The sequence below is a fragment of the Pangasianodon hypophthalmus genome, chromosome 12 (assembly GCF_027358585.1).
Source record: "Pangasianodon hypophthalmus isolate fPanHyp1 chromosome 12, fPanHyp1.pri, whole genome shotgun sequence".
NCBI classification, from domain to species: Eukaryota; Metazoa; Chordata; class Actinopteri; order Siluriformes; family Pangasiidae; genus Pangasianodon; species Pangasianodon hypophthalmus.
In genome coordinates this window covers 9,754,197-9,768,806 of record NC_069721.1, presented here as the reverse complement: position 1 = coordinate 9,768,806, position 14,610 = coordinate 9,754,197, and the positions used below count along the sequence as shown (strand labels likewise).

General features: G+C 41.0%; 1 protein-coding gene across 1 annotated transcript; it reads left to right on the top strand.

The window, feature by feature from the left end:
* The first annotated feature begins 1,193 nt into the window (after positions 1–1,193).
* On the top strand, positions 1,194–14,178 carry kcnj19b (potassium inwardly rectifying channel subfamily J member 19b). The gene is made up of 3 exons (XM_053238855.1): positions 1,194–2,289; positions 12,726–12,942; positions 13,183–14,178. The coding sequence occupies exons 1-3, from the start codon at positions 1,624–1,626 to the stop codon at positions 13,779–13,781; spliced, it is 1,482 nt and encodes a 493-aa protein (XP_053094830.1). The 5' UTR covers positions 1,194–1,623; the 3' UTR covers positions 13,782–14,178.
* The last annotated feature ends 432 nt before the right edge of the window (positions 14,179–14,610 follow it).

Sequence of the window (14,610 nt, the reverse complement as noted above, 5' to 3'; positions counted from 1 at the left end):
AGGCATAGTTGGAAGATTTTAGAGCTTATCTCAACAACACTGGGTGAAGACTTTACCCTGGATAGGTCTCCAGTCCATCACAGGGCACCATGCACTCACACATTCACACCTAGGGCCAATGTAGTGTAGCCAGTCTGCCTAGGTACATGTTTTTGGACAGTGGGAAGAAACCAGAGAACCCAGTGAAACCCACATGAACATGGGGAGAATGAAAAACTCCAAATAGACAGTAACCAGAGATCAGGATTGAACCAGGAGCTCCGTACTGTAAGGCAGAACACTTAGGTAATAATAGTCAGTCTATAGCTAAGTTATATGGCCTATGTAGCTGAAGAATCTGAAGAAATCCGAAGAAAAAACTGTTTTTGTGTATATGGTTTGTTGTAATTTCTCTAGCAGTTCTCAATTCATTTGTCAAGTAGACTCCTGGGGAGCACGGTGGCTTACTATTGCCTCACACCTCCAGGGTTGGAGGTTCGATTCACCCCTCTGCCCTGTGTGTTTGGAGCTTGAACGTTCTCCATGTGCTTTGGGGGTTTCCTCCGGGTACTCCGGTTTCCTCCCCCAGTCCAAAGACATGCATTGCATGATGTGTGATACATGCATGATTGGCATTTCTAAACTGTCAGTAGTAAGTGAATGTGTGTGCGATTGTGCCCTGCAATGGGTTGACACACTGTCCAGGGTGTCCCCTGCCTTGTGCCCCGAGTCCCCTGGGACAGGCTCCAGGTTACCGCGTGACCCTGTGTAGGATAAGCGGTACAATGGAGGGATGCATGGATGGAAGTAGACTCCTGCTTAATTTCACAGAGCAATTAATTGGCCAACACGAATTGTAGGCAATGTTGCCTCTTTTCTTTATTGTAGATTAACGAGTCCTGATGTCATGCATGGCTTGTAGAGCACAGACTTTTAAACACTATGTTGTTTTTAGAAGTTAAACCAGGTTGTTAATGTAAAAGTGGTCCTATACTATCACACAGATTGAGGTTCTTAGCTGGAAAAGCAGGCTTTCAGGTTTAAGTGGATGAAAGCGCAATTGATCAAGTGAGATGTGACGCCTTCACTTTATGGCATTATTCCTTCACAGGCCACGCCCCCGCTCCGCTTATCGTCCAATCACAGAGCCGAATTCAAACACGGGTGTAAATTTTTGAGCTCGCGCCACGGGGTACACTGTCACCGATCGCCGCAGTGTGTGTAGCAGGTCAGTGTGTGTAGTACAGCAGCGCAGTGGAGGTGCGCAGAGGACACACCGCACCAGACTGGAACTGAGTCAAGATCCAGGACACAGGACACAGGACACTGCTCATTCATGCAATAAACATAAAGCAAAGTGCATGAAATAAAAAAATTAAAAAAGTAAGAAAGGAGGGCTTTGATCAAGAAGAGGATGCAGTGTAAAGTTATACACTGGAGATGAGCTTAAAATCTGCAGCTCCTTCAGCATTTTACTTGATCATATAGCCTATGGATTGCTGCTTGAAGCAGCCTGTGTATTTAATAGAAAGTGTAAACTGCAGCTGGGAATGAAACTGCATCGTGTGAGGTGCGTGCTGCGCAAATAGCCTTCCACCAAAACTTTTCAGAGCAAAACCAAAAATACCAACACTGTCGCTCACTATGTCAGCCATCAGAAGGAAATTCGGAGAGGAATACCAGGTTGTGAACACAACCCGAGGTGCGTCTTTCCCCGCGCCGGCTAAGCGCAAGAGGCAGCGCTTCGTGGAGAAGAACGGGCGCTGCAACGTGCAGCACGGCAACCTGGGCGGCGAGACGAGCCGCTACCTCTCGGACCTGTTCACCACGCTGGTGGACCTGAAGTGGCGCTGGAACCTGCTCATCTTCCTGCTCACCTACACGGTGGCGTGGCTCGTCATGGCCTCCATGTGGTGGCTGATCGCGTACGCACGTGGAGACCTCGGTCGCGGCCACGACCCCGAGTACACGCCGTGCGTGGCCAACGTGTACAACTTCCCCTCCGCCTTCCTCTTCTTCATCGAGACCGAGGCCACTATCGGCTACGGGTACCGCTACATTACGGAGAAGTGCCCCGAGGGCATCATCCTGTTCCTGTTCCAGTCGCTGCTCGGCTCCATCGTGGACGCCTTCCTCATCGGCTGCATGTTCATCAAGATGTCGCAGCCGAAGAAGCGCGCCGAGACGCTCATGTTCAGCCAGGACGCCGTGATCTCGCAGCGGGACGGCAAACTCTGCCTCATGTTCCGCGTGGGGAACCTCAGGAACAGCCACATGGTGTCGGCTCAGATCAGGTGCAAGCTCATCAAGGTAACTCAGTCTCCTCATACATGCGCTATGTCCTTATCTCACCTGGCACAACGCAAAAAATCATAATCCAACATTTCATTGATTATAGATGTGCATATGATTATGAGAAAATCACCAATGCTAAATTGGCACCTACACTATTTATATGAATCCACCTGGGCATAGAGTTAATTCAATACTACCTGTATGGGTTCATTTAAGCCTAGAGACTTTGCTGTTATGATTTACTTATTATAGGCTGATGTGATATGAGAGTAGAATTACTCTCACACTCATGCTGCTCACTGCTCCATGCAACTGCTCTATGCACACAAGTGCATGGAAAGTTAGAAGAAAGTAGGAGAACAAAAGTCTATTACTCAATATTATAACTTTAAGCACTAAACATGGTAGGTGTAACTGGTGTCCCATATTTTACCTTATGTAAATCAGCATCCTCACATTTATAAGAAGTGTTGCATGGAGCAGTGAGCAGCATGAGAGCAGCTGTAATGATGGCTCACATCAAACATTCTGTGAATCAGCTCCCTGTTACTGGACACAACACAATGATCTCTTTAATTCGTTTTGGGCTTGGGAACCTGAGCAACAGCTGCACAGTCATGGAATAACAGATAAAGTATATACTCATCAAGGTCACCTTATTCATGAGACTTATACTATATACAAATATAACAAACACAAATCATATAACATATCTTAATCTAATGAAACTGCATTAGCTTTTGATTAGTGTCCCTTATACTTTGTTACAGACCTTACTTATCCATGTGGATACAAGAAAGTTAAGAAACGTGTAGTAAAGAGAACTCTAAATAGTATTCCTTTGAGCACTGTAAGTAGTATTCCTTATGTAAATGCTGGGAATAGCACGGTCATGGAGAATATACATGTAAATTTCCTGCTCGCTGAAATCAGGAGTGTTCAAGTAATCTGTACTCCCTCACTTGTGTCCAAATGGAGCAGTTAAAAAAGCTAAACACTACTGTTCTTCCTGTTGCTTACCTTAGTCAGCCACATGATTTCACTAAAATCTCTACCGTGATTGATACTTATTTAACAGAGAACGTTGACGGATGTGATATGAAATAGATGAGCTGGAAGGAGGAATTATTTGTCAGCTTTATTGATCTTTGTTGATAAGAAGAGCTCATGCTTGTCTACAGTGATAAATGTAAATGATCTTAGCCCAACTGGATTATACTAATCAAATGAGCTTAACAAAGAAAATGAACTTATGGGATAATCAGTTATATGCTGGGAACATACATTAGTCCTTAAAGGCAAAGATAAAGTACATGGATAGATCCAAATGCAGTGACATTCTAAGCATCCATTTCACCCAAAAAGCATTGCATTGGAGTCCATATATCTCAGCCACATAGGCGATTTTCTCTGTTCTTTGCAAGAAAATGCCAGAGCTCCATACTTTAAAGCCGAGAGAGTGCATCATTATACCTTTGAAATGTAGCCTAGAGGAACCACTTGAGCGACAGGGAGGTAAAAATGTGCTACATCAAGCACTAGGTAAAACTATATCTCAACATTACTCATCTGAAGTGTAAACTAAATAAATGGCAACAATAAATTACAATAAATACTGTATGAATAGACAAGTCATGGCATTTAATATTCAGAAGCAGTTAGAATAAATGAATGTAATATACACATGCAGTTAGAATAATTGTGTCTCTGATATGTCTCTGCCTGCGGCTTTCTTTCTGCCATGCTCTCAGATTAATTTTTCATTAGACAGAGCTAGCGTGTGAATACTCACCGTTATCTGAAAAAAAACCAGATTTCTTTAAAGAAAGAACACATAACCGGTTTAAGCGAGATGGTTCTGTTGTATATTCTTTCATGACTTCCTAATCCAATTTTCTCCGGGGAGATACATTGAACGAGGGACAGGGGAAAAAGGGATTAGAAGAATAGAAGAGGAAGCAAAGAAAAAAGACAAGTGCAGGCTTGAAGGACAGATCAAGCGGGAGTATAATGTTCAGAGCAGGTGTGTATGGAGGGGTGTACTCTGGGGTCTTGGGAAAGTAGAAGGTGATTGACAGCCGGTTGCTTGCAGCAGTGGATGAAAGCAGGTGCATTGCAGAGAAGGTCGGTAGACTGACGACTAACTTTAGGTGCTTCTTTCCTTCCTTTCTCTCTCTCTCTCTCTCTCTCTCTCTCTCTCTCTCTCTCTTTCTCAACACAGAACAATAGATTAGAGCATCCGCAGCAGTAGCAGCACATCATTGCACCAGATCATTGTGCAGAGTAAGCACTCTGGACTGCCTTAGAGATTTACACACTTACTATCATTGTAGGGTTTTCCATTTCCTCTAACCTCATGTGTTGGCTTGTACCAGTGAGAGAAATAAGTGTGTAACACATGACTGAACTTAATTAATCTAACTGCAAAGTAGGAAGTGCCTTCACTACATTAGAATGATTTGAGTTTTGTAGGAGAGATTACATTCTATAGAGCCAGTTTCTTGTTTTTTTCCCCCAGATTTTTGGAAGTACATTTCCCAGTCATTTTCTCCATAGACATTGAGTTTGAAGCAAACCATACAGCTACAATATGAATCATCTTTGAAAAATGGGGAAAAAGTCAAGGGCACAATGGTGTGTAGCCCTGCGAATGACGTCACTGAGCAATATTTTCTCTGATGTTAGTCTAGTTTGTTATTACAGTATGTATTGTAGGTTTGTGAACAAGCAACATAGTTTTATGTTATATGGTTATGGTATTGGTCTTTCTGTTGTTTTAGGCTGGCTAATTTACTATTAAGCTTTGGGCTGCATTGGAGGATTGTTTTTTTTTTTGCATGTGTTATACATGAAAGTGAATCACTGGAGAAGCGTTTATATCATAAGAAACTCCAGATGGATGCCAAACAACTCCATATGGATTAAAAAGTCTTATTGGCAGTGCAGAGCCAAATAAAGAGTGGAGTAATCATATGCTACCTTCTACACTTCTAGACATCTTTTCATATCTGATGTGTGACTTGAGTGCCTGTTCTTTTGAGCAATTAAAAAATTCCAAGAAACCTGAAGCCCATGTACAGTATACATATGAATGGGTACAGGAACTGTGGATATAATTTTATTAATGTTTGCCCTACTTTGTTATTGACAGGTAGCATATAAGTATATTCAAGCATTAAATAAGCATATATTTACATAAGAGTGCAGTATTCTGTACACTTGACCTCTTCCCGTTAATAAAACTTTAAAGTGTATTAAATATGAACTGATATTATTCCTTTTTCTATAAGGGTTTATAAGACTAAAGATGTTGTGATTTACTTTAAAATCTATGTAAATAATGGGGTACATGAAAATTGTGGATGGAGAAACGTTGGAGACACTAATGCCATGGGGTGGAAAATGTTTTGCCTTAGTCAATTAAGCATTCACATCAGCATACAAGCTCATTCCTCCAATAATGTCAAATAAAGTATTATATTAGATATCAAATCAATATTAAATATATATAAAATTGTTCCAGTTATGGAAATGTGCTGTTCAGAATATTTGGAAAAGTTCAGGACTTCAGTACTACAGTAGGAATTTTTACAGAACCCAACCGATTATCACTGGTTCTATGAAATCAGGTATGCCTGTAAGATGCACTGCAGAAAATGCCAAAATTGTGTCCAGAATACTGTTCTCTTACGTTATCTCTGAAATGTTACTTTTCTTACTATTTTTTATTTTATATCCCGTTATAGATTTTTCTTTACAATGGCTGTCATGTGCTGATGTGGCAGTTTATAACTCAACAGTAGTTTCCCAACATAATGAACACCCAAAACACTCAGTTCAGATGAAAACTTATCAACAAGCTGGGCTGGCTATCTGACTAGGTGATTGATTAACTGCCAAAAATAGCAGCTCACCTACAAGATACCTAATAACAGCCTGGCAAGCCATGACCTGGTATGAGGTTTCACTTCAGACTCGCTCATACCTAACATTGTCAGAATGGTTGATTAAAAAGACAAACATAGAAAAAAACTTATTTTGTGTTATCTGAAAAATAGTAACATTGGTTTATGGACTGGGGAAACACAAAAGCATATCAGTCTCCCAAAGACATTTCACTGAACTACATACCAAAACAAGCATATTTTCATCTTAGAGAAAGAAAGCGAGAGATGCTAGTATGTGTTGCGATTAGTGTTTCCACTGTTACAGCATCAGTGTCTCTCACTGGTCAGTCTTGCTTTAAGGATTGTGAGTAATGTAGTACCTAACCTGAACTAAAAAATAAAGTGGAAAAAAAATAAACTCGACTGGCCCATGGCTTCTACCATAGTATCAACATCAGTTAGCCAACAATTTCGTAGCTCATGCCAAGTCATTTTTAACAGGTTTATATGTTACTGCTACAAATTAAATTCCCTCGCAAAATGAATGGCATTTTTACTTCCAGAATGTGACCGTTCAGTTCTTTTGAGTGCCCCAGTGGGTGTTAAAAACACAGTGCTTGGCTGGAGACCTTCAATTCCAGGTCAGTGATGAAAAATCTTCCACTCCAAAAACTGTCAGAGGTTTCGCTTCAGTTAAAATGAGCTTACCAAATGACCATTTCATTAATAGCAGAGTCAGATTTTAAATATGGAAAACAGACCCAGTATAAATGGAAGATTACTACAGAGAATTTATATTCACATCATTTAAAACTATAACTGGCATGCTGTCAGTAATAAACCTTGTTTTAATGGCAGTTAAGAAGGTGCAGAGCCAAACTGTTGAACACATTTATTATTTTATACACTCACTGAGCACTTTATTAGGAACACTATACTAATACTGGCTAGGACCTCCCTTTGCTCTCAAAATAGCCTCGATTCTTCATGGCATGGATTCCACAAGATGTTGGAAACATTCCTTTGAGATTCTGGTCCACACTGACATGATTGCATCACACAATTCCTGCAGATTTGTCAGGTGCTCTTTCATGCTGTGAATCTCCCGTTGTACCACATCCCAAAGGTGTTCTACTGGATTCAGATCCAGTGACTGGGAAGGCCACTGAAGAACACTGAACTCATTGTCATGTTCATGAAACCACTTTGAGACGACTTTTGCTTGGTGAGATGGTGCATTATCATGCTGGAAGTAGCCATTAGAAAATGGGTACTATGAATTAAATCACACTTGAGCAGTTTGAAAAATAACAGTAGTCCACATAGATCAAACATACAATATACAGAAAGCTGAAACACATGCACAAGAATCAAATGAGACATCCTTTACGTTCGGGATTACTGGTATTACTTTTTCTTAACCAAACCTGAATATCTCTGTTTATTTTACAATTATTCATCGTGACTAACAAAACCAAACGTGACTGAGTAATACAGTGAAATAACAGAACATCAGATGACGAGTTCATGGGAAATGGTCAGTGGTGCTGTTAAACACACGCACATATACACACACACACACACACACACACACACACACACACAGACACGCACACACAGCTTTGCACATTCACACAGAGATAAATGTGTAATACTATAGCATGTTGGCTTAGCTATGAGAGACATTTCTACAATCTATCTGGCTAACATTAGCTAGCTAAAACAGAGATGATGACAACAAAAGTCCCATTCTGTATTTTTTCTTATCTATGTCCTATCTAATCTTCGTTTTCACTATTTGGGTTCTCTGTCCTGTCTCTAGCAAATGTTCACTCACTACCCGGTCAGCAAATTTCCATTGGCTTAGATGTGGGCCACATAAGCAGCTATCCTCTGACATACAGTATATATACAGTAGTGAATGATGGCCTAAATCTGGCCCACATCTGTACAGCCAGAGCAGTGCCGCAACACAGCCATATCTCGACCAGCTACAGTAAGCATTATTATAAATGGAATGGTCTTCCACTAGCAGTGTAGTCAGGCAAAAACAGGTGAAATGTCTAATACAAGTATATTTATATTTTAAAATTAATTAAAATTGGTAGTACACAGAAAATTAATGTGTTGTAAGGAGAAATTTGTTACGTAGTCTCCTAATGGAGTGTAAAATTGGGTAATATTTTTTTTAAGATAAAAGAAAGACATGAATGTGACATGAATGTGATTATGTTCTGGATTATCCATATATGGATTATTTATTGTTTATATGCAATGGTCATTTGAGTTAGGAGTGTTTAGTGTAAGTCTTGTTTAATATAACCAGACCCTGTCTCCTGTCTCAAGTGGAGTTTTTTCTTGTCTTTTTGTACTACAGAATAATTCCCACCACAAACCTCTTAATCAATGACAATGACTGGATCAATGATGTTTTCAGAAATTAAATTATTGATTCAACAGAAATAACAGACATGGATAATTGTGTTCTATGCTGAGACTGCCACATGATTTCCACATTCAGCTACAGGCAAGGTCTGTTTTCTAGCAGTCAGTCAAACCAAGCCCACACATAAGCACTTTCTGTTGTGTGCCATAAGAACTGTTTGTTCTTATCTGAGACATATAACAAAATGTCAGAGGCAATCCAAAATTTCATGCAGTTGCTTCCCTATTGGGTATACAATGTGAGTGAATCACTGTGAGAAAACAATCCTAGCGCAGACAGTGATGTACACTATATGGCCAAAAGTTTGTGGACACCTGACCATCACACCTACCATTTCCCAAACTGTTGCCAGAAAGATGGAGGCACACAATTGTATCGAATGTTTTTGTATGCTGTAGCTTTACAATTTCCCTCCACTAGAGCTAAGAGGCCCAAACGTGTTCCAGCATGACAATGCCCCTGTACACAAAGCGAGGTCCATGAAGACATGATTGGCCAAGGTTGCTGTAGAAGAACTTGAGTGGCCTGCACAGAGTCCTAACCACAACCCCAATGAACCCCTTTGGAATGCTGAACTGGAATGCTGACTGCACCCAAGGCCTTCTCGCCTGACATCACTGCCTGACCTCACTAATGCTCTTGTGGCTGAAATCCCCACAGCCACACTCCAAACTCAAGAAAGTCTTCCCAGAGGAGTGGCGATTATTTTATCAGCAATACGGGGACTAAATCTGGAACGGGATGTTCAAAAAACACACATGGGTATGATGGTCAGGTGTCCACAAACTTTTGGCCATATAGTGTATCTTTCCAGTTCCCACTCACAAACCAGCTCTCCCGTATCATTCAGCAACTATTAACATGGGAGGGTGAGGACTAGCAGGTGCTTCCTCCAAGACACGTGAAACTAGACACCATTACGTTATGTCACAGGATAGCCGAACACACTCAGAGGAAAGCACTGATTAACCACACATGATCTCACGGACACTCACAATTGGCTAATTGAGTAGTGTTGCTCTGATCGACAGGAGAGAGAGCAAAGAGATCAATGCTATCTAGTTTTGCTGTATAGGACTCTCCGTTGCAGATGGCTGTAGAATTATCAGGGTTTGTGACATCCTGATGACAGGCTTTTCTGTTGCACTGCTTAGGAGTCCTGTCATTATTATTTTTCTAAATGGAAATTAGCTCTTTTTCTCCTGCAGCACTGACTGTTGGTGTTAGTCCTAAAGAGCTAATTGCAATCTGCTCAGCTCAGCAATGTCTGTGTCACTGTCTATAATAAAGTTTGTGTTACAAACTTTACAGCTTCAGTTTGTAATCCTTAAAATTATTTCCAATGTAACCAAGAACAAAAACGTGGTGCTTTGTGCCTTTTTTGTGATCTTGGCCTCACACTCTTTACTTTTGGTCTTTTCTTGATCTTGACCTGTAAAAGTCTCAGTCTTTTCTTGAGCTTAGTTGTGGTTTTGTCTCAGGTTTTACCATAATAGTCTTTACTACAACACTTGAATCTAGTACTACTTTGCGAGAAACATTTGACTATAAATTCTAGGGAAGCACTACAGTGTTTGTATGCGTACCTAGGTCTGCGAAGATGATAAAGCATGAAGATAAAAGATTCAGCGTTGGATCAGCAGGGTTTTAATGTTGCCTCTCCTGGGTGCTGGAACAGAGAAGAGAATGCCTTCTATAGCACATTGTCAAATATTACCTGAGATAGATGCCACACTGTGAGCTGGGACCTCATACCTGTACATTAGCATTGCTGCTACCTCTCAGTGCTCCTCACATTAGCTCAGCTTGCACAAAGCTTGCCAAGAGCCTTGAGGGCTAGTGAACTTTTGATTTATGGTTTTTCTTTCAAGTGAAGTGGGCCTTGGTTCACTTTCTCTTATTCCAGCTTTCCAGTGAAAGTGCAGTGCACACAGATGTTCATACCAATTGGTAAGCAACCGATATATTTCAGCAAGGCACCAGTTTTATGCAGAATTAACTTTGATTAGCAGTTGTATGACCACAGGAGTGCAGTTACTTTGACAGAAATAATAACAGCTGGTATTAGACATTTTTCAGGGTTTTTTTTTTCAACCTGGTGGATAACATCCTTTTGTTTCTCTGTGGGTGCTGTAGTGTTAATGAATCTTTGCCTATGCTTCAGTCAGTCTGTCGAAAGTTGTGTAAGTGTGTGAGAATGCATTGTATACACGTCTGCATGTATGTGTATCTGGTTGTATTGGAGCTGTTTCTTTTACAGCATTGAGGACAATGTGTGGGTACTGTGTCTATCCTGTGAAAAGTCTCACCCCTTGGTCTGGGTACACCACCACGAGTGCAGCTCAGTCTGTTCACCATCTGGAGCGGCAAGCACATGCAGCCAGCTCTATCCCACTCTCCCGCCAGTCCCTTATGTTCATGTGCAAAGACACAACTCTGAAGACTACATATTGGAATGATTTAAACTAGGAATACAGCAATACCATTTTTTTTGATGGAGTACATGTATGAGAATATGTGTTTTGGTACTGTTATCATTACCGATACCAATACTGATCCCAAAATGAGTAACCTCCTTAGTATTAACAATCAGGTGCATTATGGAACATTTTATTTAGCACTGTTTATTTTGGTTGCTGCCACATGCTTCTTGTAGTGAGCACCTCTTACTGACTTTCATGTTTAAGAAGCGTGGCACAGAGCAGTATCAGCGAGTATGGTGATTAAAAATGAGTGAGAGGTGCTGTGAATTGCACCTTGACTCATGAGCAAAGTGTAGACCCTAGCGAACATGTGTGTCTCAGTGCTCGCAGAACTGAAGTGCTCTTATGCACTAAAGTTTCTCCGTACACTTGCTTCACTGCTGCACACTTGCGCGTACATTGTGTGCTCACAGTTCACAGCCCCTTGCACTCATTTTTAAATGACCACACTCACTGATACTGCTTGGCATACTCAGGTCGGCTGAGATACTATTTAAATGCCATAAGGTGTTTAATCAGCTTACTTATTTTGTAGGAAGATGCTGTAGTACCTCCTCTTGATATTTTCACAGAGCACAGTTTGCAGTGTGTTTTCTTTTCTTTGATGATTAACTGTGAAATACATCTAGATTGCTGTCATTTCATGTTGTCTGTCCTCTAGGCTTGCACCGCCTAATATCGCATGAAATCGGATGTTGGTATCGGAGCATTTTTTTACAAGAACGAGTACAAGTAAATGACCGATACCCGATACCAGTATAAGTATCGATGCATCCTTAATTTAAACAGGAGTCTAACTGCACATAAAAGTCACTGCAGAGTTTTTATCTATGGAAGTGCTATGTACAGTTGTGTGTTATTGTTATTCAGTCTCACTGTTCAGCTCAGTGCTGTACGTGGGCTGTACCTTGTGTCCTGTGAACTCTTATACAACATGAGCGAAATATACTTGGGATTTTAGTGTAGGACCATTTTCACTCACCTGCTGACAAGTTTAAATGCTATTCATGGCCCAGATAATCCATATTACAAATAAATAAATAAGTAAATAAAAAAAATAATAATAAACATATGCATGCATGCATATTCTACGTTTAATGAGAATATAAAAATTTGTAGGATATCTCTGTTGCTCTGATTTGTCATGAATTAGTAGAAAATGGTCCATTTAAAAATTCCCTCAGCAAGTCTCCACTGAGGACTGAGCTTGGCACTAATGCAGATAGTAAAAACAGGGTGCTGCTTATGTTGATTTATGACCTCAAATCTAAATTATAGTTTTTCAGTATGTTACATGGGATATTTAAGATTAATGGCTAAAATCAGATACACTTGCTAAAGGTAGTCTTTTGCTTCTGTTCAGCTCCCGAGGGTTTCTTCACATTGGAGTTAATATATTACTCCAAAACAGCACATTAAGCTCTCCATTGACTTTATTCACACTTTAATCTAAGTGATTGTTCTGTGCATTCCAAGCCCTCTGCTCTTGGACGAGAATGAAAAGAGAAGTGACTTTGTCACATGGTATCCATGTTCATGAAGAAAGTCTGGCGCTCATCCAGATACCAGGGGAAAAGCACTTTTGAAAAGGGCATTACCTGAGCAGCATTTTTTATTCTGTCTCCTCTACTGCAGTCTCGTCAGACACCTGAGGGGGAGTTTCTGCCCTTGGACCAAAGAGAGCTGGACGTTGGGTTTGGAACGGGCGCCGACCAACTCTTCCTCGTCTCTCCTCTCACCATCTGCCATGAGATTAATCCCAAGAGCCCATTCTTCGACCTCTCACAGCGCTCACTCATGAGTGAGCAGTTTGAGATTGTTGTTATCCTTGAAGGGATAGTGGAAACCACAGGTTAGCATCATACTGAGATCACAAGACAAACAAAATGGATTGGGGTCTAAATGATTAATGTCAAACCATTATGTGGTCAGAGAAAACCATGATAAATATAGATGCACTCAAAGGTAAAAGCAGTGCTTCACTGCTTGTCTGTGCTGTGCTATCTTTTTCCATGCTGGATTGATTGCCTACTTTCTCTCCCTTTCTCCTTCTCTCTCTCGCTCTCTCTCTCTCTCTCTCTCTCTCTCTCAGGTATGACGTGCCAGGCTCGGACATCTTACACAGAGGACGAGGTGTTGTGGGGGCACCGCTTCCTTCCGGTTATGTCTCTGGAGGAGGGCTTCTTCCGAGTGGACTACTCGCAGTTCCACAGCACCTTTGAGGTTCCCACACCTCCCTACAGTGTAAAGGAACAGGAGGAATCATCTTGCCTGCCTTCCCCTGCTCCTCCTCTAACCCCGACTCCGGGAGATCCGCGAAGCCGCAGAGAGCGCATCTTCTCTCTTGATGGTGCCTCCCACACTGAAGGAACGGCCTCTAGGTTGCCCAGCAAGCTCCAGCGTATGAGCTCCAGAAATGGTAAAGAGGCTGGGAAAGCCAGCAGTACACAAGCAGCCGAAAAAACATCCAACACAGGTGACCCCCTACGCTTGTCAACCAGGCTGGAGGAGTCCAACAACCAGATGAAGGCAGAACCACATGTCCTGTCAGCAGGAGAGCTGGAGCATCACAGACTGCCTCTAATGCCTACTCCAGTGCCAGGGCCCAACCTCAACCAGTTGCCAGCGGCTGGCGGCCGGCCCGAGGACAGCCTGCCCGAGAAGCTACGCAGGATGAATGTGGACCGCTGAGCCATGAGTCAAGATGCTGTCCACTTTCACCATGACTCAGACCCAGACTGATGAACAGGGAGGCTTTGGGAAGGCAAAGCTAGTTCTGAAACACAAATTCAATGCAAACTTTAGCTGGACTATACTGTGATTTCTTTTAAATTGTTACACAAAGGAAACAGCCATGTCTGTCATTGTCAAAATAATTACGTCTTCATCCGCCAGCATTCTATTCAGTTTCAAATAAGCTTAATATATTTTCAGAATTAAGACTAAATGAACACTTTTGTTTTTGTGTAAAATATTCATATGTATCATGGCTACTCTATTTATTAATGTATGCTTGACTGATCAGACTGAATCATGTTCTTGTTTTAGTTCTGATTAGGCATGTGCCGATAATCAGTTATACAATATGGCAATGAACATATATATATAATATATATATATGTATGTATTATATATTTATATTTTTATATATATATATATATATATATATATATATATATATATATATATATATATATATATATATATATATATATATATAAAATTTAACTTGCACAGTCTTGTTAAGTAGGTAGAAAAGGTCTGTCCCATTTGAAAGGCAGCAAAAGATAGCCAAGATATATTGCACAATTTTGAAGGTAGTATTGCATGTGTATTTCTTAGCAAAGGCAATTAGTTAAGAAAAAAAAAGAGTGAGCTGACTAGTCATCACACTTTTCAAGCTATAGCCATATTTAAAACTCCCAGTTGTGTTTTTGTCCAAGCTGAGATGTTAGCAAGTGCAACAAAAGTCACACGCACAGCTTGCCCGAAGAGACGTATAATGGCTCTGGGCTGAATG